This window comes from Caretta caretta, chromosome 27 (genome assembly GCF_965140235.1).
Source record: "Caretta caretta isolate rCarCar2 chromosome 27, rCarCar1.hap1, whole genome shotgun sequence".
NCBI classification, from domain to species: Eukaryota; Metazoa; Chordata; order Testudines; family Cheloniidae; genus Caretta; species Caretta caretta.
The window spans coordinates 15045696-15073173 of record NC_134232.1 but is presented as its reverse complement, the minus strand read 5'-3'; the positions used below and the strand labels follow the sequence as shown (position 1 = coordinate 15073173).

At 63.6% G+C, this 27478-nt stretch overlaps 2 protein-coding genes across 7 annotated transcripts in view; both read left to right on the top strand.

The window, feature by feature from the left end:
- The first annotated feature begins 84 nt into the window (after positions 1 to 84).
- HCRT (hypocretin neuropeptide precursor) lies at positions 85 to 7439 on the top strand. Of its 4 annotated transcripts, none has more exons than XM_075123690.1 (3): positions 85 to 369; positions 1624 to 1744; positions 6687 to 7439. In XM_075123690.1, exons 2-3 carry the CDS (start codon positions 1667 to 1669, stop codon positions 7326 to 7328), a joined length of 720 nt encoding a protein of 239 aa, XP_074979791.1. In that variant the 5' UTR covers positions 85 to 369; positions 1624 to 1666; the 3' UTR covers positions 7329 to 7439. The 4 variants fall into 4 exon arrangements, with proteins under 4 accessions (XP_074979791.1, XP_048686012.2, XP_048686010.2 ...); XM_048830055.2 differs by having other exon boundaries at positions 243 to 369; positions 1572 to 1744; XM_048830053.2 differs by lacking the exon at positions 85 to 369 and having other exon boundaries at positions 614 to 1744.
- Positions 7440 to 9740: 2301 nt separating this feature from the next.
- Positions 9741 to 27478, top strand: part of KCNH4 (potassium voltage-gated channel subfamily H member 4) — a 33280-nt gene continuing 15542 nt past the window's right edge. For all 3 annotated transcript variants that reach the window (XR_012666203.1, XM_048829935.2, XM_048829934.2), the window contains exons 1-8: positions 9741 to 9872; positions 20287 to 20520; positions 20995 to 21126; positions 21593 to 21720; positions 23522 to 23765; positions 24164 to 24321; positions 25274 to 25481; positions 26700 to 26894. Coding sequence is in view for 2 of the 3 variants with exons in the window: in XM_048829935.2 (XP_048685892.2) it covers positions 9797 to 9872; positions 20287 to 20520; positions 20995 to 21126; positions 21593 to 21720; positions 23522 to 23765; positions 24164 to 24321; positions 25274 to 25481; positions 26700 to 26894 (1375 nt within the window). In the remaining variant the exon portion in view is untranslated. The remainder of the gene's footprint in view (positions 9873 to 20286; positions 20521 to 20994; positions 21127 to 21592; positions 21721 to 23521; positions 23766 to 24163; positions 24322 to 25273; positions 25482 to 26699; positions 26895 to 27478) is intronic.

Sequence of the window (27478 nt, the reverse complement as noted above, 5' to 3'; positions counted from 1 at the left end):
GTGGGGCTGTGAGGCAGGGAGGGCCAGAGGCAGGGTGGGGTCAGCCATGTGTGGGTCTGGGGGAGCTCAGCTCCAATGGGTCACAGGGCAGCCAGGAGCCATGCTGGGCCCGGCATGGGGCAGGCCTGGGGCACAGGCTGTACATGCCCCCTGCCCCCCAGGATTGCAGTGGCCCCAGCCCGAGGGGTTTTCCTGCTGCAGGGGGGACACTTGCTGCTTGCATGGTGACCGCGATGTCCTGAAGGGGCCCAGGAAGGAGGCAGCAGCTGGGTCAGGACACCAGGCCCAGGGAAGGAGAAGCTGGAGGTGCAGCCGTTAGCTGCTGTGACTCTGGGCCGGCCTGGACTCCCGGCCCCGCTCTCCGGCCAGGTCCGAGTAGCCGCAGGGCCAGGTCCGTCGTCCCCACCCCCCCACCCCCCCGCCCCAGTTATTTGCACAGTCATCTCCTGCCCTTGGTGCCCTGGGGCTGAGACCCTGTCCTCCCAGCCTCTCCCCAGTTCCCACAGGGGTGATGGGGTGGCTCTGGGTCATTGACCCACAGGGGATGTCTCTGCCCCCTGCCCAATCCTCTGCAGGGCACGGTCCATCAGGGCTCATTTCTCACCATGCCGGGCTCATTTCTCACCATGCCAGCCTCAAGCTAGGGCCCCTGTGTGCTGCACGGACAGCCGTGCCCCCCCATGCAGACACACCCCACCACTGCGACAGCCCCATCTTAGCCGGACACCTCCAGCCAAAGCCCCCTGCAGCCCCACCTGAGGGGGCCAGCTCAGGGCTAGTGGAAGCAGGTGTGTCCCTGCAGGTGCGTCCCGCGTTGGTCTTCCTGCCGTTAGCTGGTGCCAGGCCAGGGGAGGGCCTGGCCCCACCAAGGACATTGCTTCCACCAGCGCTGGGTGGCTCCTGTGGGCCCATGTGGCCTGGGATGCTGTCGATAGCCGGGGCCCAGCTGGCCTGAGGGGTGGGATGGAGGTCACCCCCCCCAGCCCTGCAAAGCAGCTGGGCCAGCTCCCTGGGGAGGGTGCCTGGCAGTGCGTGAAAACAGGACGTTTTGCCGCTGAGCTGTGGCCATGGGGCCGTTCTGCAAGCGGTGGGTGCAGAGGGGGCCTCATGTCCCCCAGTGCCCCTCCTGGCTGAGGCAGGAGCCGCAGGGAGCCCCCACCCTGCCATGGCCTGTCTGGATGCAGCGGGGACTCCTGGAGCGGGGGGGGATAGAGGGTTTGCCCTGTGCCATGGGACTGAGCAGCCTGTCCCTGGGGGCACCCCCCCACTGCTCCCCAAGCGCGATCCAGCTTGCAGCGAGGTGCCCATGGCTGGGCACAGATGCCGGCCTGGGGGTTGCCATGCGGTGGTTCTTGTGCTGAGGTGTGGCTGTCCAAATCCAGCTGGGGGAGTCTGATGGACCCCAGACGTCCTCTCCCAGGCCACGGGGTCTGACCCACAGGCAGGGTGAGGACTGACAGGGCCCCAGGGCTGAGCAGGGGCCTCCTTTGGGGCTGGAAATGGGGGGTGGGCAGTGGTGCTGGCAATGGCTTGGAGAAGTAATAAGCCAAAACTGGGGTTTCCATCACCAGCGCCCCCACGACAACGCATATTCCAGTGTCCCCCCGCGGTCTCTGCCTGCAGGGCCTGGCGCTCCGGGGGCTCGGAGGTGCACCGTGCCACGGACATGTGCGGCCACGCCAGCGCCTCTGACTCGTCAGGGACGGATGCGGCTCGGCTGCCGGGCGCCCTTTGTTGGGGCAAGGTAATTAGCCTAATGGGGCCCCCGTCCCCCCCTCCCCTCCCTGCCGCTGACCTTCCGGCAGCTTTGTGCCGGGCAGGCTGGCGGATTCCTTAGGAAGTTACCGGCTCATTAGCACCGGGCTACACGGCCTGTCTCCATCCAGCACGACCACCAGCCACTCGGCTCCGGCCGCCGCATAATGGGGAGCCACAAATGAGGGAACGGGCCTCGCCCGTCTCCAAGCAACGGGGAACAATGGGGAACAATGGGTGCGTGTCTCCCAGAGCCTGGCCTGTCCTGCAGCCCCGGCCCCACAGCTGCCAGGGGCTATTTTTGGCAGCACCAGTGTGCGGGGGCTGGGGAGAGCAGGGAATGAGCTGTGGGGCAGCCCGGCCCTATAAAACCCTGGACTGCCAGGGAGAGCAGCTCAGGGCATCGCTGCGCCTCACCGGGCCATGCCATAGCTGCGCTCAGGCCCTCGCAGACACCTCGGACCGATGGAGACGCCCAACGGCAAGGTACGGCGCCAGGGCCCGGCCCCCAGGGCTGGGCCGGGCAGAAGAGCAGCCGTAGTGCAGGGAGGGCTCGCCCCAGGAAGGGCACGGTTGGGGAAGGGGCAGGCGTGCAGCGCGAGGGGGAGCACGGTGACCAGGGGGTGGCGCGATGGGGGCCTTGAACCCGGGAGGTTCACACTTCCCTGCCGCATTCGCTGGGGAAACCCTGCGAGCCGCAGCTCCAAGGGCTGGCATGTCTCCACGTCTCCCCGCCCCATGCGCCCCCCCTGGTGGGCAGCTCTGGGGAGGAGCCCAGCCCGTCCTGCCCTCGGGGACGCAGGCCGGGGTGCAAATGGTATCTGCTGTGTCCGTTCCCAGTGTGACGAAGTGGGACTGTTCTTAATGTTTCCTCTGAATAGTGTGGGGGTGCCTCAGTTTCCCCTAGGCAGTTCTTAAGTATCTAGGTGGTGGGGTAAGGGTGTATGATCATTGCAGTGCCCTAGAGGGCATGTGTGTGCAGGAGTCTGGACACAGAGAATGGCCGACACCCTGTTTCCTGGCAACTGATGGCCTGGGCCTTTCCCCCCCTGCAAGGTGAGAGCTGAAGGGTTGGAGAACAAAGGAATCAGGTGACCTACTGGCCCGGGAAAGGAACAAAGCCCAGAGGAGGGGGGGCTGGAGGGTTTTTCAGTTTGGGGCTGGCTGGGACAGGGAGTGAAGTGCAGACGTGGTTGTCTGGCTCACTGCCCCCCAAAATGGACCCAGCTGAGGGGTCCCGTTCTCTGCACCTGCAAGCTCTGTTTTAGACCATGTTCCCGTCGTCTAATAAACCTTCTGTTTTACTGGCTGGCTGAGAGTCACGTCTGACTGCGAAGTTGGGGTGCAGGACCCTCTGGCTTCCCTAGGAGCCCCGCCTGAGCGGACTCGCTGGGGGGAAGCGCACGGAGGGGCAGAGGATGCTGAATGCTCCGAGGTCAGACCCAGGAAGGTGGAAGCTGTGTGAGCTGTGTGTCCTGAAGACAGGCTGCTCACAGAAAGGCGACTACCCCAGAGTCCTGACTGGCTTCATGGGGAGCAGTTCCAGAGCATCGCCCAGGGACTCCGTGACAACTGGTGGCAGCGGTGGGATGTACTGCACCCCGTGGATGGCGCTTCCTGCAGTAAGTGACTGGGGAGCAGTAACACGAAGGGGGATTGCCGAGGACCAGGCCTGCTGAAGGCTCAGAAAGGAGCGGTTTCGGGGGGCGGTTAACCCCTGGGAGTGTGTGACCAGCGAGAAGGACTGTGCAGTAGCAGGGTTCCCCTGGGGATTGCAGTGAGCAGTCCAAGGGGCGGAGGAGTCTGCAGCTCGACCCTGGCAAAGAGGTGGTGACCTCGAGAAGGGCTGGCACACTAGGGGTTCTCCCTGGAAACCGTGGGGAGCTGAGAACACACGGGCCTGTGAGTCCACAACAACTTGGGAGGAGCGGAGTGATGGCCTGTCACCGTCTCCTTAAGAAGGACATTGTAACCCTGTGCAAAAAGAGAGGGTTGAGCGTTGGAAAGTTCACCAAAGCAGAGTTAATTGTGCAGCTGGAGGAGGATGACCGCTCTAAGGAACAGATTCCTGACCCCAACTGGGGCTATAGCAGGATCTGGGAGCAGCTGAAGCGGGAGCCAGGCATCGCCAAGACTCCTGTCCCCGACCAGACGAGGGTCTTCACGATCGGGTTCCCCATCGGGGGATCAAGACGGACGGGACTGGAGCTGAGTCTGAGAGAGCAAGAGGACCGTGGGAGACAGCGAGAGCCCGAGAAAGAGCTGCAGAAGCGGCAGCAGCATGAACTGGCGGTGGGGGAGCGGAGAGGCCTAGGGGACCTCCCAGGGGTGAGTGGGGATAGATCCCGGGGGGCCAGTTCCGCAGGGAACCTCGAGACTAAATTGCTGCCCCTGGTTAAGGAGGGGGGGGTGTGGATGCCCACCTCACTGCCTTTGAGCAGGCTGGCGATTTGAACCAAGGGGACCCTGCGGAAAAGCCCCGGTGTCTAGCTCCCTTGCTGGGTCCCAAGGCCATAGACTCCGTCAGCCAGATGGTTGGGGATGTGGACAGGCTCCCACTCCTGACCCCAACCTATATGTCTGTGTGGAGTTTCCTGGGGCCAGGCCCCCCGGACCTCCAGTGGGAGCAGAAGGTGATGGTCAATGGGGAGACATTCTTGGGGTGGCCAAAGGGCATGGGCTGCATAAACCTTCCCACATGCGGCCTGCGAGTGCTATCGACCACCCCTGACCTAAGGGAGGGCGTGAAACTGGAAGGGCCTGGTGTAACTCCTACCAAGGAATGGGAGAGATGCTGGGGCATCCATGGGAATGTTGGTGGCTTCGAACTTCCCCAGGTCACTGGCTAAAGTGACCCCGCTCAGTTCGATCTCGAAGGGGGGAGAGATGTGACGAAGTGGGACTGTTCTTAATGTTTCCTCTGAATAGTGTGGGGGTGCCTCAGTTTCCCCTAGGCAGTTCTTAAGTATCTAGGTGGTGGGGTAAGGGTGTATGATCATTGCAGTGCCCTAGAGGGCATGTGTGTGCAGGAGTCTGGACACAGAGAATGGCCGACACCCTGTTTCCTGGCAACTGATGGCCTGGGCCTTTCCCCCCCTGCAAGGTGAGAGCTGAAGGGTTGGAGAACAAAGGAATCAGGTGACCTACTGGCCCGGGAAAGGAACAAAGCCCAGAGGAGGGGGGGCTGGAGGGTTTTTCAGTTTGGGGCTGGCTGGGACAGGGAGTGAAGTGCAGACGTGGTTGTCTGGCTCACTGCCCCCCAAAATGGACCCAGCTGAGGGGTCCCGTTCTCTGCACCTGCAAGCTCTGTTTTAGACCATGTTCCCGTCGTCTAATAAACCTTCTGTTTTACTGGCTGGCTGAGAGTCACGTCTGACTGCGAAGTTGGGGTGCAGGACCCTCTGGCTTCCCTAGGAGCCCCGCCTGAGCGGACTCGCTGGGGGGAAGCGCACGGAGGGGCAGAGGATGCTGAATGCTCCGAGGTCAGACCCAGGAAGGTGGAAGCTGTGTGAGCTGTGTGTCCTGAAGACAGGCTGCTCACAGAAAGGCGACTACCCCAGAGTCCTGACTGGCTTCATGGGGAGCAGTTCCAGAGCATCGCCCAGGGACTCCGTGACACCCAGTGTCTCTCCTGATCCCAGAGGGGTCCCAGAACCCCCCGGGATGCCTCCTCCCCTGCCACACGAGCCCTGGAACCGGCCTGCTGGGCCACGTAGGACGTTGGGGAGGCAAAGACCTGCTTGGGCAAGCTGAGGTGAAACCACCTCCTAGGGCTACACGCTGGGCCTGGGTCTGCCCCGCCTGGCACCTGTGGCCCAAGCCACCCTGGCCTTTCAGCTGTGGCCTTGCATCCGCTGTGTGAACTGCTCCCCACTCAGCCCCACGGTGCGATGCACGTGCGTTGCACGGGGACACTGTGACCTCGCTGAGCGCTGGGTGTTGCAGAACTGAGCCCCACTCAGCGTTAAAGGGAGACCCGGCAGCTGTTCTATTTAACCCCTTCCCCACCCTGCCCAGAGCCTGCAGCAGCTGGAGCCTGACCCCGCCGGCCATGCACGAAATGGGGTGAGCTTCCCACCTGCACCAGTCTCTGCCTCACCCCGGAGGGCTCCCCAGGGGCAGCTTGGTCTCCATGACGCACCCTCTGCCAGCCAGGGGGCCAATTAGTGCTAATTGCAGCCGCCGCGGCTGCTTCTCCCACATGGAAAGGGGCGGGGGCTGCAGTGTTGCCATGGGTGAGGGGCAGGGGACAGTGCGTGTCTGGTCTCTTTGTCTTGGATTTTGGAGCAGGTTGCTAGGGCCTGTGCAAAGGGCATATGACAGGCAGGACTCCTGGGTTCAAGTCCTGGCTTTGGGAGGGCAGTGGGGGCTAGTGGTTAGGGGCAGGGGCTCAGGACTCCTGGGTTCTAGTCCTGCCATGGGAGGATCATGCAGCCCAGCTAGTGCAGCTGAGAAGCCTGGGGGATGGCTATGGGAGAGTGGGGCACGCTGGGTCTTTTAGGGGAAGCGTTTGTTGAGGGTTCACAGTGGGGCAGGGGAGCAAGGTGGCACCCACGGGGGTTTGCTGGGAGAGGGTGTAGATGGGCCTGCGAGGTGTGGGGGTGGGCTGGGACAGCTTGTTGGGGGCCCCCCACAGGCTGGGACAAGCTGGTCGCTGGGCACCAACCAACCTGTCGCTAGTGGGTCAGGGGCAGGGTTCCCGGAGCTGGGCAGCCCGGTACTGCAGGGCATCTTGCTGGGGCTGTCAGAGCCACGATGCCAGGCTAGATGGGCCCCTGGGCTGAGCCCACCTGGTGGCTCCTTTTGTGGGGGAACCAGCTTCTTTGCAGCTTTGGCTCTGAGATCTGCAGAGTGGGGCTGGGGTGTCTCTGGGTTTACCCCCATCAGTGCCAGCCTGTCCCTGCGCTAATGCCTGCCTCTTGCACCTGCAGCTCCACAGGCCCTCCTGCCTCCTGCTCCTGGCACTGCTCTGCTCGCTGGCTGCGGCCCGGCAGAGTGTGCCCGTCTGCTGCCGCCAGAAGACCTGCCCATGCCGTGTCTACGACCTGCTGCACGGCCCGGGCAAGCACGCTGCCGGCATCCTCACCATGGGCAAGAGGAAGAGCGGCTCGCGGGCCTTCCAGAGCCTGCTCTACGATCTGCTGCACGGCCCGGGCAAGCATGCTGCCGGCATCCTCACCATGGGCAAGAGGAAGAGCGGCTCGTGGGCCTCCCAGAGCCAGCTCTACGACCTGCTGCACGGCCCGGGCAAGCACGCTGCCGGCATCCTCACCATGGGCAAGAGGAAGAGCGGCTCGCGGGCCTTCCAGAGCCTGCTCTACGATCTGCTGCACGGCCCGGGCAAGCATGCCGCCGGCATCCTCACCGTGGGCAAGCGGGCAGAGCTGGCGCCAGAGCAGCCAGCCCCGGCCTGCCGGGCCGCCTCCCCCGGCCCCTCCGGCCCCGACACCCTGCTCCCTCCCGCCACGTGTGCCACCAAGTCTGACCCCACCAACACCAGGGAGTGCCTGGGCCAGCTGGGCAAGGACTCGGCCAAGGGCCAGTGCGGGGGGGCTGCAAGGAGCTTTTCCTGAAGTGGCCGGGGGAGCCGCAGCCCGGGGGGGTGGGGGAGGAACCGCGGCGACTCTTTTAATGACTGCGGGCACCACGGGCCGTTTACAAATAAACCCAGCCTGATGCTCCCAGCTGTCTGCCTGGCATGTTGTCTCCCAGGAACACCGCGGCTAGGGGGGAGAGATGGGGTGCCCGGGGGTCCGGCCAGAGGCTCCAGCAGCCAGCTGCCGTTATGTGGGTGTGAGGGGCCTGGTGGCCCTGGGCAGGAGCAGAAGGGAGGAGGTGCTGGGACCACGCTGAGTGGGGTGAGGAACACGGCAGCTCCCCCGGCCGCCTCCCCTGCCCCGGGAGCCTGTGGCTAAGGGGAGGGTCTCTCGAGAAAGAGCGAAGGAGCCTAGGAGCAGGTTTGCCAACGACCTGTGCACCTGGGAACTGCCCCCTTGGCCCGCAGGCCGAACGCTGGGCAAGGCCAGGCCGGCCTGGGAGCGGGTGAGCTGGCTGCACGGGCCTGGCTGGGACGGCTTAGGCCTGAGCCCAGAGGAGCACCCGGGGGGCTGTTCTCCCGGTAGCCGGCAGCAGGGGGTGTGGCTGAGGGGCGCTTCCCGGGCTGGTGGTCCGCGGCTCGCAGCATCCGATTTATGCAGCAGATGCTCAGATCTATTGCTTGGTGTCTGAACGGCTCCCCCCACCCCCAGCGCGGGGGCTGGGCAGCGCTGGCAGCCAGAGGGCAGTGTTGGAAAATAAACTGGCCTCGCTGCGCTGGGTTGCTGCTGGGTTCCCAAACACACACACACACACACACACACACACCCCGTGGCAGTGGTGCTGAGCCAGCCCCAGCCCTGCCCCATCCACCCGGCGCAGGGCAGGACTCAGGCTCCCTTGGGGCCATGACGTGAGTGGCCCCAGCGCCCACGGGAGCATGGCAGAGCAAGAACTCAAACCTGGGTCTCCCGGGCTCCTGCCCTGCCCGCTGGGCCAGCCTTCCGCTAGGACATCCCACTGCAGCCAGACTCCCATTCCCACACCCAGCCCAGCGCCCTCCGCTCTGACCCCTTCCTGGGTCTCGGCACCGCTGGCCCCTGCCCTCACTGGGTTCAAGGTTTGATGGGAAACCCTATGCTCCTCCCCTGGCCCCCGCCCAGTCTTTGGGTCACAGGGAAAAATTCCTCAGCGGGGCTGGGGGGCTGCCTATGAGGGTCACCCCGTGCTGCAGAGGGCTACGCTCACGGAGCTGGGCAGGGGAGGAGACACGGGCATTGCAGGGGGGCAAGAGGAATCTGCGCTGGGATCCTTTGGGAGCCCCTTTATTGCTCCCCCTGGAACTCCCTGTGGAGACGCCAGGCCAGGGCGGGAGGCCAGCGAGTTCTCCAAGGACCAGGCTGTACCCAGCCATCCGCTCCACCTAAGGCCGGCGCGGCTGGTCTCTGCTTGGCAGGCCAGGCTGAGCCGCCCTGAGCGTCCCCACAGGGCTGCACTGCTGGAACTGCTCTCTGAAGGTCAATGAAAGCAGCACGAGCCCTGGGCCTCCCCACGGCCTCCCTGCCCAGGCTGTGGGACCTGGTGCTGGCAGGGAGCCCTGGCACGGAGCCGAGATTTCAGCACCACCAGCCAACGCGCTGCAGTGTCAGCCCCGGGCGATGCACCGAGGGGCAGGGCGCTCAGCCCCTCTTGGGCCCCACTCTGCTCCGAACTGATGTGAGCTCAGCCAGGGCAGTGGGAAGGGAAACCTGCTTCAGGGTGGGGCAGCGACCCCAGAGCCTCTCCCCACAGTCCCTGGGTGCAGAGCCCTTCCCCCCCAACACTGTCAGGGTCCCCCCTCCCACCTGCACAGTCCCTGGGTGCAGAACCCTTCCCCCTTCAGCACTGTCCATGGGTGCAGGGTCCCCCCCAGCAGGTCCCTGGGCTCAGGGTTCCCTCTGCTCCCGGACTATCCCTGGGTGCAGGGTCCCCCCTCCCCCCACGTTTATAGGTGCAGGGTCCCCCCCCCGAAGGTCCCTGGGTGCAAAGCCCTTCCCCCCCCCCGCACTGTCAGGGTCCCCCCTCCCCCATGGTCCCTGGGTGCAGAGCCCTTCCCCCCCCCCGGCACTGTCAGGGTCCCCCCTCCCACCTGCACAGCCCCTGGGTGCAGAACCCTTCCCCCCTCAGCACTGTCCATGGGTGCGGGGTGTCCCGCCCACAGCAGGTCCCTAGGTTCAGGGTTCCCTCTCCCCCCATATCTATAGGTGCAGAGTCCCGCCCCCCCCGGAAGGTCCCTGGGTGCAGGCCCCCCCCCCTCCCGGCACATCCCTGGGCTCAGGTCCCCCCCCGCACGGCTGCCGCCCGCAGGGTCCCCCGGGGCGGGGCCGCGCCGAGAGCCCGGCCGGGATTAGCGCGGGGCGGAGCGGGGCGGCGCGGGGGCTGCACCTGCCGCCGGAGCCCGCTGCCCGAGCTGGCAGCCCGCGGGCCGGGCCGGGGGGGGAGCGAGCGGGCGGGCGGCGGCGGGGCCATGCCGGTGATGAAGGGCTTGCTGGCCCCGCAGAACACCTTCCTGGACACCATCGCCACGCGCTTCGATGGCACCCGTGAGTCTCGCCGGGCGCAGCCGGGGGGGCCCTGGGCAGCCCCCCCTCTGCGCCCCAGGGCCGGGCAGGGCTGGGGGGGGACCCCGCCTGCGCCCCAGGGCCGGGCAGGAGCTGGGGGGGCGCCTGAGCCCCAGGGCTGGGCAGGACTGGGGGCCCCCCCTCTGCGCCCCGGGGCTGGGCAGGGCTGGGGGGGGACCCCGCCTGCGCCCCAGGGCCGGGCAGGAGCTGGGGGGGGCGCCTGAGCCCCAGGGCTGGGCAGGACTGGGGGGGCCCCCCTCTGCGCCCGGGGGCTGGGCAGGGCTGTGGTCCTACTGGACAATAGGGGTGGACTCTCTGGGCCGGGCTTAGAGGGGACCCCTCCTCTGGGGCCGGGTTCCCTCCGGAGCAAGCTGCCATCTCCCCCCCCCACTCCCCCCGCAGCTTTTTCTCTCCCCCCCCCAGGTTCTGGGTAGTAGCAAAACTGCATCTGGGGTGTGTGGGGGGGAGGTATCGATATCAGGGATCCGTGACCTCAGCCCCAGCCAGCTGCCCTGCGTGACCCCCTTCTGCAGCTGAGGGGTGGGGTCAGTAGCTGGGATCCCTGGCCACGCAGACCACAGAGCCCCCCACAACCCTCGGGCTGGGGATTGGTCTTCTATTGTTGAGCCAAGTGCAATAACCCGCCCCCGCCCCTGGGACCTGCGAAAGGGGGGCCCTGTGTGTGCCTACGCTGGGTCCCCGCAGACCCAGGGGGGTTGGGGAGGGGGTGACTTCATTAGTGTCCTGGGATCCAGGGACCTGCCGGGCATGTCCCCTTCCTGCTGCTTCTGGGAGACTGCTCAAGGATCCCCAGCTCATGGGGGCTGCCCCCCCAGCCCAGCCAGGCCCCCTGCATTACCCCCAGCCTATCTCAGCACCCCCTCTGGCCCCCACTATAAAGATGACTGGTCGTTTCCAAATAACGCTGCTCCCCGTTGCCACTGTGGGGGATGGGCTGTATCCAAGGGGCACCTGGGGTGTGAGAAGGCTTGGTGTGTCTGGTCACCCGCCGGCACCCCGGGGGAGCAGTGATGGTGACCAGGAACGCTCTCCCTGGGCAGGATGGGCCCGGAAGGCTCCGGGTTTGGCATAGGTATTTTTATGAAAAGTCACGGACGGGACGCAGGCAACAAACCAGAAATCGCGGGTTTATTTTTGCCCAAGCCCAAGCTCCGTCGCCAGGGACTGAAACCCAAGCCCCACATCTGAATTACTGGCATTTTCGCGGGGTCACGGAGGGCTCTTAAAATCACAGACTCCATGACAGATTCGTTGCCTGAGGTCTAAGGTGGGGACACTGGTGTCGAGGGCGGGGTCTGGGATCTCTCTCCAAGCACGCCGCTCACTCCTATCCACATTGTGCACAATCTGCGCGGCCCAGAGGAGGGAAAAGTATCTTCACGTCTTCCTGCTGACCTGTCAGTTGGTGGAAAGTGTCAAAAAACCGTCCGCCGACCTCGTCTGCTCCTGCCCCGAGAGAGCTTGGCCTGTTCGGAGCCTTCCGCGTGGATTAACCCCCCCACTGGAAGTCACCTGTTTAAGGTGCTCCCCCCCAGGGGGAAGGTGTAGTAAGCGTGGCTTTTTGTAAATAAAATGCCACGGTGCAGACGGGGGGATTTTCCCCCTAAGAGGATCGCAATTGAAATGCTTCCAGAAAGCTCAATGAAAACTGATTTAGCATTTCCTGGGCCGCCCTGACAGCTTTTCCTAATGAAACCGCCCTAACCCCTTTTCCCGGTGCAGGGAGTGAGCCACCCAGGAGAGAGCCTGGGTCACTGGGGAGACAACGAGGGAGGCTTAGAGCACTGAGCCCCCCTCCCAGCCCCCCACTCCAGAGCCATAGCGGGGTCCAGAATTATATAAGTATGGATTAAACTGAATATCATTTGTGGAAGGCCGGAGTGGAGCCCGGCCCGGATTTCAGGAGTACACTGGAACGTATTGTATGAGCGCAAACAGGGTCTTTCGTTGTCTTGGTGGACGGGAGGGATTTTGTGCCTCTCCTCTGCGTTGCCAGGTTGTCCCAGACTCAGCACCAGGGACAGTTACCATTGGCCTCCAAGCGCACAGCTCAGCGCTGGTCCGGGCCCACGTGGGGTGGGGAACGGGGCTTTGTCAAGGTGTCACAGAGTCCCCGGGCGATGCTCTGGAACTGCTCCCCATGAAGCCAGGCAGGACTCTGGGGCAGTCTCCTCTCTGGGAGCAGCCTGTCTGCAGGACACACAGCTCACCCGGCTTCCCCCTTCCTTGGTCTGACCTCGGAGCATTCAGCATCCTCTGCCCCTCCGTGCGCTTCCCACAGCCAGTCCGCCCAGGTGGGGTCCTGGGGAAGCCAGGGGGTCCTCCCCCCCATCTTCACAGTCAGACGTGACTCTCAGCCAGCCAGTAAAACAGAGGTTTATTAGACAACAGGAACATGGTCTAACACAGAGCTTGCAGGTGAAGAGAACAGGACCCCTCAGCTGGGTCCATTTTGGGGGGCAGTGAGCCAGACAACCCCGTCTGCACTTCACTCCATGTCTCCAGCCAGCCCCGAACTGAAACTCCCTCCAGCCCCTCCTCCTCTGGGCTTTGTTCCTTTCCCGGGCCGGGAGGTCACCTGATTCCTTTGTTCTCCAACCCTTTAGCTCTCACCTTGCAGGGTGGAAGGGCCCAGGCCATCAGTTGCCAGGAAACAGGGTGTCTGCCATTCTCTGTGTCCAGACCCCTGCACACACCTGCCCTCTAGGGCCCTGCAACGACCATACACCCTTATCCCACCACCTAGATACTAAGAACTGCCTAGGGGAAACTGAGGCACCCCCACACTATTCAGAGGAAACATTAAGAACAGTCCCACTTCGTCACACAAGGGTCCATTTGGAACAAAGCCAAGCCCAGCCTGGCCCTGCTGCAGCTCACCCCAGGCACGTGCCTTAGGGCAGGGTCAGAGCACAGACTCCGTAAGCCCAGCTGACTCGGGGCTGGCGAGCAGTGTAGATGGTGAGGCAGGCACTGCTCAGGCGAGCAGCATATCCTACATGCCTGAATCCCCAGGGTAGGGCTCCCCCCACCCCAGTGCCTCCCCCCTCCAGGGCCATTCTCTGCCGTGTGTAGCCACACCCCAGAGTGAGCGTGGACACGGCCCGCCTGTTGCTGTGGTGAGTAGCTACACGTAAGGCCTTAGAGGAAGGAAAACCCCAAGGAGCAGCCAGATGCCAACCAAGGGGAAGGGGGAACGTTGCCCAAGGCTCCGAAAAGGAGCAGCCTCCAGCTCGCAATATAGACGTGCCGCCCCACGGCCCAACACTGGCTCATTGTCAGTGCTGGTGTCCGGGTGCCCTGGCTCCACCCAGCTGCACTCAGGCTGCCTTGCCCTGCAGGCGTTCGGGACAGTTTATCCCAGAGGGTCTCTGGGCGTGGTTTCCCGGTCGCCACAGGTGACTTGTTAGCCCGTCTCGGCCTGGCGGCTGGCATCGGGGGCTGTCTGGTTTGGCTTGTGCTGCGGTTTGTGTTAGCATGTCCCGTGCCAGCCACAGGGGGAGGAATGTACCAGGGAGCAGCCAGGAGGGAAGCAAACAGCCCAGGGCTGCGTATGGTGCTGGCATGCTTGGGAAAGGGCACGTGCAGAATGCGTCCCCAGGGTTGCAGCTGCTCACGGGCAGGGTGGCTGCCACTCACCCCAGAGCCCCAGGGAGCGCTGCTGGCAAATATTGAATTTTCCCCAGCAGAAAATTGAGTTGAAAACAGGGGTTTTTTTTGTTTTTGTGGAAATTTTGTGTTTTTTGTCAAAAGAACCCCCTGAAGTTTTCTAGCTGCCAAAAGTTGGGACTTCTTCGAGGTTCAGGTTTTCCTTTTTTTTTAACAAATCTGCCCAGTTTTTTTTGATTAAGTGGATATTTTTTGGTGAAAATTCCCATTTTGTCAAAGATCCCTTTTCTGCTGAAGAGACGGCTGCCTGGGGACTTTTCAGCTGGCTGTGCAAGGCTGGGCTCCTCTGCCAGTCGCTCAGAATCCGCGGGCCAGGTGATGGCAGATCCGCCCGAAGGAGCCCCCCTCAACCCGCTCCGATCCCAGCCCCGGCGCTCGGGGAACCCCTTGCTCACATGGGGAGATGGTGCCCGTTTGGAATGGAGCCATACCCAGTTGGAGCCGCAGTTAATAACCTGACACAGGGCATGTTCTTAGGTACCCATGAGAGATGGGGAGACCCACTGGGCTGCAGAAGAGTCTCCCAAGAGAGGGGGCAGATGCTTAAAACTGGCCTGGTCAGAGCCCCGGGAGTCTGCCAGGGCTGATCCTCCCCAGGGGCTGGGGCCTGACCCCTAATGTCTGTGATTCTGTTGGAGGAAGGGCAGCCCGATCCCTGGTCTGCAAGCTGCTGGCACTGCGTGTGGCAATGGCAGACAGCCGCCCCCTGAGTACTGAGCACCACGCTAACCAGGCCCCAGCTCCAGCGGGAGAGCTGTGCCGGCGAGGACGGGCTGTGGCCATGGCGTGGGCCCTGGGAGCTGGCGGGCCGGGGGCCAAGAGCGAGCAGTCAGCTCTGTCCAGTGTGCAGAGACAATACAGATCAAGGCACATGCAATTACTGCTCTGCTGGGCGCCCGGGCTCCCCTGCAGCCACCAGTCCCAGCAGCCCAGATGTTTCAGACAATGTTTCAGCCACCCCCACTTGGCTCCCACAGGGCTTTGTTCCCCCACCACAGCCACACGCACCAGATGTTTGCATCATGACCTGAGCTCCCAGCAGTGCTGGGGGGAGGCTGCAACAGGGGTTAGGAGAAAGGAGCCAGGACTCCTGGGTTCTATTCCTGGCTCTGGAGGGGGCTGGAGTCAGGACTCTGGGGCTCTATTCTAGGGAGTGAAGTTGCCTGCAGGGTCCAGGAAAGGGTTAACCCGCTCTGGAGAGGAAGCAGATTTGCCTCCAAGGGCTGCCAGGGCTGGTGGGAAGCGCTGACAGGCTCTGCTCCTTGAGCCCTGGCAGAGGGTCTTGTTCCCCTTCAGCCGGCTGAGGGCAGGCCCAGCCCTGGCTTGTGTCCCAGCCAGACGGGTGGGACACCACCCGCTCACCAGTCACCCCGAAGGGGGGTGGCACTTGGTTTGCGAGCCAGCTGGGGGCACCTCGCTGGGCTCAGACATTAGAAGCCACCAGAGCCTTAGTCCTGGGGGGCCGTCGTGTTACCAGGGCCACCCCGCAGCATCTCCCCCGCCGTACGCGAACAGCTCCGTGCGCTGTCCCGGGCCGCGGCACCGGGGGAGCCACCGGGAGAAGGAGCCCCGTGCCGGTGCTGTGCATGGGTCAGTCGGCAGGAGGCAGCACTGCGAAGGGAGGGGCAGCGGGAATGGGGGCGCACGTGCGGCATGAGTGTGGGGCCATTGCCCCCAGAGCGACAGCAGAGCTGGTCCGTGCCCGGGGAGGAGCAGGGAGCCCAGGGCACGCACGGGAGAGGCTCCCTGGGATGCTGTGTTTGCGTTTCCAGGGCGATGCGATGCTGGCAAGGCTCTTTGAAAGACTCTCGGCTTCAGGCCTCAGTGTGTCCTCGATGGGCTTAATGAGGCCTGAAAGGGGGCTCGTCCCAGCAACGCCTGGCGCTAAATGAACCCCAGCTCGCCCATGCAGCAGGCCCAGGCCTGTGGCATGATGCCACCCCCTGGTGCTGGGCACCACAGCCCGGGGGCAGCAGGGCACGGGGCAGGAGCCCCGGCTGTGTTGTTGGTGGGGACCCTGCGTTGCCGAGAGCAGACTCTGTACTAATTCCCCACCCCGGCCAAGCCAGCAGCTACAGCTCCAGGAGCCAAGAACTTAGCCATGGGCATTGGGTTTTGATTCCCCAATGCCTCCGGCTTTGAGCCACAGCAGCGAGCGAGGAGCGAGGCCCCGGGGCCTCCCCTGGCGGGGGCAGGGGACTCCGGAGCTGGGGCTTTCTGGCCATGGCCTCAGCTGTCCTTGCTCCTGCCCTCGGGCCGCTGACCCACGCTGGTGGCATTGCTGCCTGTTGGCATGGAAACAAGGGCTGTCAAATGGGCCACGGCTGCTGCGGGGGGCACGTGGCTGGGTTCACAGCCCCTGGGCCGCAGGGCACGCAGTGCTTTCCATGGGGGGAAAGGGGCCACTGGTCTGCCCCTGGCAGGTGGAAACCAGGCCGGCTGGCCCTGCTGGCTGCTCCTCGGCGGCCTGTGCACTCGAAGCCATCTGTCTGCGCTGGCAGGGAGCCCGCCAGCAAGGTGCCATTCCTGACCCTGCTGGGCAGCACTTCCCGCCAGTCACGAGCAGCCCGTCGCATGGGGCAGGCTGGCCGCAGCGAGGCCAGGGGATCGGTAGTGCTGGCTCATGCCCCCTTGAGCCCAGGAGCAAGGCTCTCCCGGCCTAGCGCTAGTTACACATTGCAAGGGCTCGTTCTCGGTGGTGCCAGGGGTAAACACTAATGATCCGACCTTGCCGCCCTGGAGCATCCTCTGGGACCATGCAGGGCCCCCTGCGTTTAGGATACTGGTGTCTCCTCAGGCTTCCCCTGCTGCAGGCGGATGCCCGGCGTGGCAGGGATAGGCACTCGGAGCTGGGCTCATCTCCCCGCAGCTTGGCCTGTGCCCGCGGCAAGCCCCCGGCTGCCGTGCCTGCGGGGAGCCCTGGCACAGCCCCCGGCTGGGTTTGTTGTTGTTGCTGTTAAGCTGCCTTAGCCCTGCCGGGGGGGTGGAGGCACCAGCTGGCGAGGGGGAGGTGCGGCTCGCTTGGCACCACATCTCTGAGAAGATGGAAGCCAGGGGCTCTATCTGGGCTCCCGCGCTCACCTTGCCACTGAATGGCGAGGGGCAGAGCGTAGCCAGCTCGCCCAGCCGGGAGGAGGGGCTGCAGCCCGGGTTGGCTACCGTCACGGCCTGGGGGGCGGGGGCAGGGGGCAAAGCAAGGAGGGGCCCTCAGGAATAGCAGCTGGACGTGGCTGCACAGGGTGACTCTGGGGTCTTTCCGTGGGGTCTTTCCCGGGGTTAGTGATGTGGGGGGCTCCGGAGGCTGTAGGGGAGCGGGACCAGTGCTGGTGAGGTCCTACACATCGCTGGCCCTTCCCTCGCCCCAACTGCCCCCTCTGCATCCGAGGCTCGTAGATCCCAAGGCTGGAAGGGACCGTTGTCCTCAGTGCTCTCCGACCCACACTGCCCCACACTAATCCTAGAGCAGATCAACAGACAGCTTTGATTTTTAAATGATCAGTGCTGGAGACTCCACCACAACCCCTGGTGAATTGTTCCAAAGGTTAATTACTCCCTGTGACGAAGTGGGCCTGTTCTTAATGTTTCCTCTGAATACTGCAGGGGTGCCTCCGTTTCCCCTATGCAGTTCTTAAGTCTCTAGGTTGTGGGATAAGGAGGTGTAATTGTTGGAGAGCAAAGGGCCAGGGTACATAAATGGCCGACACTCTGTCTCCTGGCAACTGATGGCCTGGCCCTTCCCCCTGCAAGGTGAGAGCTGAAGGGTTGGAGAACAAAGGAACCAGGTGACCTCCTGGCCTGGGAAAGGGACAAAGCCCAGAGCAGGGGGGGCTGGAGAGAGTTTCAGTTTCGGGCTGGCTGGGGATGTGAAGTACGGACGTGGTTGTCTGGCTCACTGCCCCGCAAAATGGACCCACCTGAGGGGTCCTGTTCTCTGCACCTACAAGCTCTGTGTTAGACCATGTTCCTGTCGTCTAATAAACCTTCTGTTTTACTGGCTGGCTGAGAGTCCCGTCTGACTGCGGAGTTGGGGGGCAGGACCCTCTGGCTTCCCCAAGACCCCTACCTGAGCAGACTCGCTGGGGGAAGCGCACGGAGGGGCAGAGGATGCTGAATGCTCCGAGGTCAGACCCATGAAGGTGGAAGCCGGGTGAGCTGTGTGTCCTGCAGACAGGCTGCTCACAGAAAGGCGACTACCCCAGAGTCCTGCCTGGCTTCATGGGGAGCAGTTCCAGAGCATCGCCCGGGGACTCCATGACACTCTCACCGTTAAAAATTTACCCCTTATTTCCAGTCTGAATGTGTCTAGTTTCCACTTCTAGCCACTGGATCCTTTATACCTTTCTCTGCTAGATTGAGGAGCCCATGATTACATATTAACCTGCTCGTTGGTCAAAGAAATAGATCGAGCTCCTTGAGTCTCACTGTCAGGCAGGTTTTCTAACCCTTTAATCATTTTCATGGCTCTTCTCTGACCCCTCTCCGATTTATCAACCTCCTTCCTGAACTATGGGTACCAGAACTGGACACAGGATTCCAGCAGCGGTCGTGTTAGCTCTTTTGCCACAGCATCACACTGGGAACTCATGTTCAGCTGATTATCCAACCCCCCAACAAATCTTGAGTCTCTGCTTCTCAAGGTAGAGTCCCCATCCTGTAAGTGTGGCCTGCATTCTTTGTTCCTAGATGGATATGTTTATATTTGGCCATATTAAAACACATAGTGTTTGCTAGCACCCAGTTTACCAGGTGATCTATCACCCTGAATCAGTGACCTGTCCTCTTAGCTATTTACCACTCCCCAATTTTTGTCATCTGCAAACTTTTATCAGTGATGATTTTATGTTTTCTTCCAGGTCATTGATAAAAACGTTAAATAGTGTAGGGCCAAGAACAGATACCTGTGGGACCCCAGTGGAAGCAAGCTCCTCAGGCAACTCTTTTAAAACTCTTGGATTCAAGTTATCTGGACCTGCTGATTTAAAAATGTCTGACTTTATTAGCTGCTGTTTAACATCCTCCTGAGGTGCTAGTGGAATGGAAAGAGAGTTATCTTATGACACGACTACATCATAGGTTTTTCCCAAAATATAGAACAGAAATATTTATTTAACGCTCCTGCCTTTGCTGCATTATTACTGAGAATTCTATCATTTCCATTTAGTAATGGATCAGTGCTATTGTTAGGATTCTTGTTGTTCCTAATGTACTTACAAACTCCTTCTATTGCTGGCTCGGCAAGGATGGGGGCGTCTCTCGTTGTTAGAGCAGGAAGGGGAGAGCTGGAAGCTGAAATGCCTGGGTTCTATCCCTGGCTCTGGGAAGGGAGCGGGGTCTCGTGGTTAGAGCAGAAGGGCCCTGGGTTCCATTCCCAGCCCTGGGAGGGGAGTGGGGTTTGTCACGGAGTCCCCGGACGATGCTCTGGAACTGCTCCCTACGAAGCCAGTCAGGACTCAGGTGAGGTCTCCTCTCTGGGAGCAGCCTGTCTGCAGGGCACACAGCTCACCCGGCTTCCACCTTTCTTGGTCTGACCTTGGAGCATTCAGCATCCTCTGCCCCTCTGTGCGCTTCCCACAGCGAGTCCGCCCAGGCGGGGTCCTGGGGAAGCCAGAGGGTCCTGCCCCCCAACTCTGCAGTCAGACGGGACTCCCAGCCAGCCAGTAAAACAGAAGGTTTATTAGATGACAGGAACATGGTCTAACACAGAGCTTGTAGGTGCAGAGAACAAGACCCCTCAGCCGAGTCCATTTTGGGGGACAGTGAGCCAGACAACCCCGTCTGCCCTTCACTCCATGTCCCCAGCCAGCCCCAAACTGAAACTCTCTCCAGCCCCCCTTCCTCTGGGCTTTGTCCCTTTCCCAGGCCAGGAGGTCACCTGATTCCTTTGTTCTCCAACCCTTTAGCTCTTACCTTGCAGGGGGGAAGGGCCCAGGCCATCAGTTGCCAGGAAACAGGGTGTCGGCCATTCTCTGTGTCCAGACCCCTGCACACACCTGCCCTCTAGGGCTCTGCAACAATCATACACCCTTACCCCACCACCTAGAGACTTAAGAACTGCCTAGGGGAAACTGAGGCACCCCCACACTATTCAGAGGAAACATTAAGAACAGTCCCACTTCGTCACAGGGTCTAGTGGGTTTGAGCGAGGGGGCTGGGAGCCAGGACTCAGGCAATGTTCCCTCTAATGTTTCCCATTCATGTGCAGAATGAATTTTGTTATGTGCACCAATATGGAGGTGATGTGCAGAAGGGGTGGGGCCAAGGGGTTCAGAGTGCGGGAGGGGGCGCAGGGCTGGGGCAGAGGGTTAGGGTAGGTGAGGCCAGGGATGAGGGGTTTGGGGTGCAGGCTGCCCCGGGGCCATGGAGGGAAGAGAGGACTCCCCCCAGCCCTCTCTCCCCGCAGCAGCTCTGGGGCTAGGGCCAGGGGAGAGGTGCCTCTCTCTGCCACAGCCCTGAGCGCCTGCATGGCCCGTGATAGGCTGCTGCACAGCCGCGCAGCTTAGAGGGAGCCAGGACTCCTGGGTTCTATCCCTGGCTCTGGCAGGGGAGTGGGGAGTAGTGGGTTTGAGTGGGGGCAGGGCAGGGAGCCAGGACTCCTGGGTTCTATCCCTGGCTCTGGGAGGGGAGGCTCAGAATGGAAATGCTTCCCAGGACCCCTCCAGGGTGCTAACCTGGCCCTGGGGGTTGGGGTCTGTTGGCTTCTTTCCAGACAGCAACTTCATTCTGGCCAACGCTCAGGTTCACCGCGGCTTCCCCATCGTCTACTGCTCCGACGGCTTCTGCGACCTCACCGGCTTCGCCCGCACCGAGGTCATGCAGAAGAACTGCAGCTGTCGCTTCCTGTACGGGGCCGAGACCAGCGAGTCCGTCCTGCAGTGCGTCGAGAAGGTGCTGGATGGGAGGCAGGAGTACCAGGCTGAGGTCTGCTTCTACAAGAAGAGCGGTGAGTGGGGCGGCAGGCGCGTGACTCACTGCACTCACGGAGGCTGGCCCCGGCCCACGCACCACGTGGGTCCCCCGTGCAGGGGAGCCGGCTCCAACCCCTTAGCTTAACAGCACGGCTGATCCTGGCCAGGCAACTGCTCCCAGTGCCCCAGGCCTTCCACGTAACCCCATGGGTTCAGTGCGTGTGTCCTGTGGCCCCCTCTAGTGGCCGGCTGATGTGGGGATAACAGCCTACTGCTGCTACCAGGTCCTAGAGTTACTCCCGTAACTCACTTCTTAGAGCCTCCTGCTTTTGGGGCTGAAGGTGCAGAGTTGGGTCCCTGCTGGCTGGGGGGTTGTGTGCCAACCCGGTCTCGTAATGGGCGCATTGATGACTAGCCCTGCAGGGCGGCAGTGCAGGGTACTGGCCTTGGGGCAGTGCGGGGCGGCCAAGGGCATTTCCTGGCTCAGCTCCTTCCCCTCCTCCCCGCAGGAGTCGCCTTCTGGTGCCTGCTGGACATCGTGCCCATCAAGAATGAGAAGGGGGAGGTGGTTCTCTTCCTCGTCTCCTTCAAGGACATCACCGAGAACCGGGGCAAGAGCCACCCAGGCGACAGGAGAGATGGTGCGCCCTGGCCGAGGGAGGGGGGGCAGGAAGCAAGTGGGGCTGGGGGAAGAAGCCAGGGGGTGGAGTCAGGGGAGTGGAGCAGGCTGGGGGGAGGGTGCCTGGGGTGGGGAGGGGGTTGGGAGGGGCGTGGAGCAGGCTGGGGGGGAGGGGACAAGCCAGCATGGTCCTGGTGGCATCTGCTTGGAGCCAGGCTGGGTCCCCGTGGCACTGGCTCCCAAAGGCCGGGCCGTTTCCCGGGGGACCCACCAGCCCGGATGCTCCCTGGACGGTCTTTGCTCGCTTGGGTGGTGCACAGTGTGAATTAGAAGGGGGAGGGGACCTTCCTAGGACGGCCACAGTGTCCACACGAGGGGCATGCACGGGGGCAGCTGAGATGGGGCCCAGTCCCAGCACACACGGCGCCTGCCCCAGCTCTGAGCTGGCCCCGGCTCACCCGGCCCGCGCCGCTCTCCGTCTGTTTTAGAGAAGCACCGGAGCAAGAAGGCGGGGAGCTCCCACCTGCGGGCGGCACGCAAGCAGGGCTGCACGGTGCTGCGCCAACTCACCCGCCAGTTCACCGGCAAGGAGCGGGGCGAGATGAAGATCACCAGGGTAAGAACCCACCCCCTGCTCCCATGACCTCCCTCCGGCTCCAAACCACCCTGGCCTGTGCTCCCGGTGAGGCCTCATCCCCTGCCTATGTGCTGGGCTCCTAGGTCACCCGCGGGACTGCAGAGAGCTGGCTTCTGCTTCCCGCTGCCTTTCCTCAGGCCCCCTGCGGGTGTCCGGGGGCAAGGACGGCCCAGGAGCTGCAGGGACCCCCTACCCAAGGAGCCCCCCTGAGCCCTGCGGGCCAGCTGCTCACCAGGCGGAGGGAGGCGTTTACCCAGCGTTATTCTCCAGTGCTTTGTGCTTTAGCCCTTGGGATGGGAAGGTGAGAGCGGCACCAGAGAGCAGCCCTGCTCCCAGGGACTTAGCCTCATCCGGGGCCGGGATTAGCTGCCCGCAGAGGAGCTGTTAGCCAGGCAATGTGCAAGTGGACCCTTGACTGCCAAAGCCTCGAAAATTTGCACCTTTAACTCTTTTGGGCAACAGCCAGCAGCGCTGGTGGATTATTGGGAATAGCATTCGTGTGAAATGTAACCGGGCCGTCTGCACCCGGCACATCATAATGCCGCTGCCGGGGTCACCTTACACCAGCCGGCACTTCCTGCACTGCCCCGCACCGAGCTGCAGCTCGCGGCCGTGTTCCAGCCCTGCGTGGTGGCATCTGGGCCTGGGTCCCCCTGCAGCGTTCGGCAACGGGAGCGCTGAGTCGTGCAGGGAGTCCTGGGGGGCCTCTCCGCCATCACCCTTCCCGTTCCTCCTCCGCTCGCTGCTCTGAGTGAGCAGCCCCAGCTCGGACCCCCAGCCAGCCAGGGCCTCCTCTGCGGTCGGGCGCGTGCTGGCTTGTCTCGGGAGGGTGGCTTGGCTGCCCCGGCCTGGTTTGCTGTTGTAGGCTTGCTGGGGTGGGGCTGGGGGCCAGCACACTGGTTTTATTTCCCCACTCTGCCCCTGGCCTGCCCCATTCCCCACCCGATCCAGCCCATGCCAGGACCCCCAGACCTGGCTGCCTCCGGAGAGGGATTGGGGCAGGGGCTGTCTCGAGCAGATGCTGCTCCAAGCAAATGGCCCTACGTGCCGTTGGGTGCGGGGGGAGGATGGAAACACCCTTGTCCCTACAACTGGCAAATCACCTCTGAGCCTGCTTAGGGCAAGCGGCTGATGGCGGGTGTCCACTCGCGGCCCGCGGGACCCTTGCCAAGCCGGGAGCCGCTCGGCAGCCTGGATTCGCTCTCCCTCTGGGGCCACGAGACTAAGGAGCTTTCGGGAAGTGCAGGTGCTGAGTGGTTAGTGCAGCGGCTGCTGTGGTTGGGATTATCCCTGGCCTGATGGGGATGACAGAGAGATCACCCCCCAGCACTCCCTGCACTACCCCAATCTCCCTGGGTCAGGCCACGGCTGCAGCTGGCTGGCGCTCCTGAGCGGTGGGGAGAGGGGTGCTGGGGGCACCTACCGGGAGGGTGTATTGGGCTCAGAATGGGCGAGGAGGTTGGTGGGTGTCGGGGTGTCTCGGTGTCCCTGCACGGGGACTCCCGTCCCGTTCGTCAGAGCAGCTCTTTAGGACACGGGCCTGGTGCTATTTCTAGCGATCTCTACTGTTGGCCCCTCACCCTGGTACTGGGCCTTGTGCATTGTGCTGATAGCCATGGGGAGCTGTCCCTCCCCTCCTTGTGACTTGTGCCCCTCTGTGCCTGACCCCCACTGGACGTGAGTCTGCTCCCACCCCCTGCGGAGGGCACCCGGGCTGGCTCCACAGGTCCTCGGCCGGATCCCAGCTGGTGCCAGCCTCTGAGCCGTCTTCCTTCCCCAGAGCGTCTTTGGGAGCAAGCCGTCCGTTCCCGAGTACAAAGTGGCCTCGGTGCAGAAATCCCGCTTCATCTTGCTGCACTACAGCGTCTTCAAGGCCCTGTGGGACTGGCTCATCCTGCTGGCCACCTTCTACGTGGCCGTCACCGTCCCCTACAACGTCTGCTTCACCGGCGCCGAGGACAGTCTGGCCGCCGCCCGCAGCACCATCGTCAGCGACATCGCCGTGGAGATGCTCTTCATCCTGGGTAGGGCCGATGCTGGGCCGGGCGTGGGGGCTTGGCGCCCAAGCCTGGCTCAGGGGAGTTCACTCAGCGCGTGGCTGGGGGGCCACTGGACCCTTCTGGGCTGGGGAAGGGGAGCCTGCTTTCTCAGCAAGCAGCTGAGACGGGTCGGGGCCGGAGCTCAGCTCTGTGCCGGGGGCGCGTATCCGAGGGTGCTCAGAGCGCTGGTTGCAGCTCTCCCGGATCACCCCCCTGTCCGCGCTCTGGGCTGGGTCTGAGTGCCCAGGTTCCAGGCTGGCGTCTGCCCCGGGGAGCAGGGCCCTGCAGCGCGGGGTGCGGCCAGGGCCAAGGCCGGGTGGCTGTGATCAGGGTTCCTGCTGGCGGCAGTGCAGGGCCGTGACCGGGTTGGCCCTTCTCTGCAGACATCGTCCTGAACTTCCGCACCACCTACGTCAGCCAGTCGGGGCAGGTGGTCTACGACACCCGCTCCATCTGCATCCACTACATGGCCACCTGGTTCTTTGTGGACCTGATCGCGGCCTTGCCCTTCGACCTCCTGTACGCATTCAACGTGACCGTGGTGAGTGCGAACCCGGGGGAGGTGGAGGGGGAGGGGGGGTCTCCTCTGTCCCGTCTCCGGAGGGGCCATCGGGGCGAGGGGAGCGCAGTGATCTCAGCGACAGCGGGAAGCCACCCACCCAGCCCAATTGAACCCGAGAGCCGCAAACCGTCCGCAGGTGTGAAATCTCTGCCAGCTCAGTGCTGGCTCCCCCGGCTGAACCCTCTCCCTGCAAAGTAGCTGGACACACACGTGCAAACGGACACGGCAAGGCCTCCGTGCTCTGAGAGAGACACACACGTACAAATGCATTCTCCTGCACACCCAGCTTCGTTTGCACTTGCAGAGACGTGTGTACAATTACAGACACACACGCTGCCACATACATAGTGCTCAGATAATGCTGAGAGACCGGACAGCGGCTGGGGTGGGCAGCGGAGGGCCCGGGCCCCAGCCCCTCCACAGGCCCTGGGCAGGAGTGATTCGGAACGCCGTATTCACCCCAGCATCAGCCATCAGGGACAGGGGGCGTCGGCCCGGGCCAGGAGCGGGGCCTGTGCCTTGCAGGGTGCTGTGGCTCCTGCTCCCTGGGCCCCACGCGCCGTGGGAGTGGATCCAAATGCAGGGGCTGCCAGCCGCAGAGCGTGACCCAAAGCAGCCCACCGAAAGGGGAGCATCCAGGCAACAGGCTGCTGGAGCCCAAGGACGTGCCCCCCCGTGTGGTGTCGAGCCCCTTCCCAGCAGGAGACCTCGGGCTGCAGCGGGACGTCAGCCAGCGGTGGGGAGGGCAGCGGTGCCGAGGCCTGCGGGGCGCCGGGCGGGAGCAAGGCCCCATGCTGGGCTGTGCCCCGGGCTGAATTTCCCCCGGTGGCTCTAGGTCTGTAAGCTGTTCCCCATCCGGCCCTGGGCAGAGGCTGGCCTGGCGCCCGCGGTCAGTGACGGCTGCCTCTGCTCTCCCCGCCCGCCAACCCAGACCTCGCTGGTGCACCTGCTGAAGACCGTGCGTCTCCTAAGGCTTCTGCGCTTGCTGCAGAAGCTGGAGCGTTACTCCCAGCACAGCGCCGTGGTGCTCGCCCTGCTCACGTCCGTGTTCGCCCTGCTCGCCCACTGGCTAGCCTGCATCTGGTACGTCATCGGCCGGAAGGAGATGGAAAGTAACGACCCTCTGACCTGGGGCATTGGTGAGTCAGGCGGGGTGCCCGGGGGGCCTGAGCCGGGCGGATCCAACGGGTGGGCACAGGACTCCTGGGTTCTGTTGCTAGCTCTGGGAGGGGCGTGGGATCTAGTGGTTACAGCGGGTGGGGCTGGGAGTCAGGGCGCCTAGGTTCTATTCTAGCTTCCCCATGGACTGCTTGTGTGATCTGGGCAAGTTACTCGGCCCGTGCCTCATCCCCACCTGTACTGAGGCTGGCCCTGTGCTGAGGGTCCAGGAATGGATTTGGCTGGCGGGCAGCTAACGACACTGCAGCTGCTCAGCAGGAGCCATCAAAGGAAGCAGATGCTGGGTCGGGCTAGGGCCAGTGGGCCCGGCACTAGACTGGTCTGTGTGGTCCGGGGTTGCACGCAAAGGCCCAGCACAAGACGGGGGCCTGGCTGCAGCCAGGGGGCAATCCCCAGCCCTCAGGCTGGCTCCGTGCGGCGTTGAGGGCCAGCCTGGCTGGGCAAGGGCAGCCTGCCCTCTCCGCAGGGGGAGCCCAGCCGCCTGCAGCAGCTGGGGTGAGCCAGGCCCCCCCGCTGCAGGCAGGGAGAGCTCTCCGAGCAGTGGGGGTGGCCAGGCAGTCGTGGGGCTCCGGGGCAGTGGTGCAAAGGGCCCCTGGATGCATTGGGGAGGCCAGGATGGGTGGGGAGAAAGGGGGGGCACTGGGGGAGTTGCTCTCCAAGCAGGGATCCAATCCCCTCTTGCCCTAGGAGCCGCTGGGTGTGAGCTCCCTGGTCTGGCAGGGCGACACAGCTGCGGCAGCCAGGAAGGCGCAGCCGGGGGCTTACGGGAGCGCATCTCCTGGCCCTGGCAGACAGCACGCCAGGCTGCGCCAACCCCACCCATCGCTCATCCCTGCCTTGGTTCGGGGATCGAGCCCTGAGTGGCTGGGCCAGCGGCAAGGGCTGTTGTGCTTGGCACGCCCGAGGGCTCGGGCCCCGGTGATGCGGAGGGAGTGAGACGTGCCCCACTCCAGCCGAAGCCCGGGACCACAGAGCGGGCTCTGGCTGCAGAGCTGAAGGCTCTGGGGTGGGAATGACCCCTCCCGGTGCCAGGCTGGAGCCGAGATCCAGCGATGCCCAACATCTCTGCCCTCTGCAGGGGGCTGCTCTGGGCTCCACCGTGGGCGGGCTGCCGGGGGGCTAGACCGGCCCCCCATTCCGAGCGCCGGCCGACTTTAACTCTGCGCTGTGCTTGGCAGGCTGGCTCCACGAGCTGGGCAGGAGGCTGGAGGCGCCCTACGTCAACAGCTCCGTGGGGGGCCCATCCGTCCGCAGCACCTACATTGCTTCCCTCTACTTCACCCTCAGCAGCCTCACCAGCGTGGGCTTCGGCAATGTCTGCGCCAACACCGATGCGGAGAAGATCTTCTCCATCTGCACCATGCTGATCGGGGGTGAGACGGGCAGAGCCAGGCAAGGGGGCATGCGCCCTGTTCTGGGGAGGAGCAGGGTAGGGCCAGGCAAGAGGGCATGCGCCCTGTGCTGGGGAGGAGCAGGGTAGGGCCAGGCAAGAGGGCATGCGCCCTGTGCTGGGGAGGAGCAGGGTAGGGCCAGGCAAGAGGGCATGCGCCCTGTGCTGGGGAGGAGCAGGGTAGGGCCAGGCAAGAGGGCATGCGCCCTGTGCTGGGGAGGAGCAGGGTAGGGTCAGGCAAGGAGGCATGCGCCCTGTGCTGGGAGGTGAGCCAGGCAGGGACTGGCAAGGGGACACACCCCCTGTGCTGGGGGGAGTCGGGTAAGGCCAGGCAAGGAGACATGTGCCCTGTATTGGCGGGGAGCTGGGTAGACACGCCCTGTACGTCTGGTGCGAGGGGACTCAGGTGCACGCCTTGGGAGTGAGCGGGGGGTGGCAGGATCCCCAAGTGTCTGGCTGCTGAAGGGAAAGTTAACAGGGGAGGGTGTTAGAGGTGAACATGACCCCCCGCCCCCAAAAGCTGACCTTGAGCTGCCAGGGCTGGCGGGAAAGGCCCCTCGCGGGTAG

Bases quoted from the DNA above. Each gene is read 5' to 3' on its own strand.
- HCRT (XM_048830053.2), top strand. From the start codon at position 1,526: ATGGCTTGGAGAAGTAATAAGCCAAAACTGGGGTTTCCATCACCAGCG. The intron at 1,745-6,686 runs GTAATTAGCCTA...TTGCACCTGCAG, and splicing joins GCGCCCTTTGTTGGGGCAAG to CTCCACAGGCCCTCCTGCCT.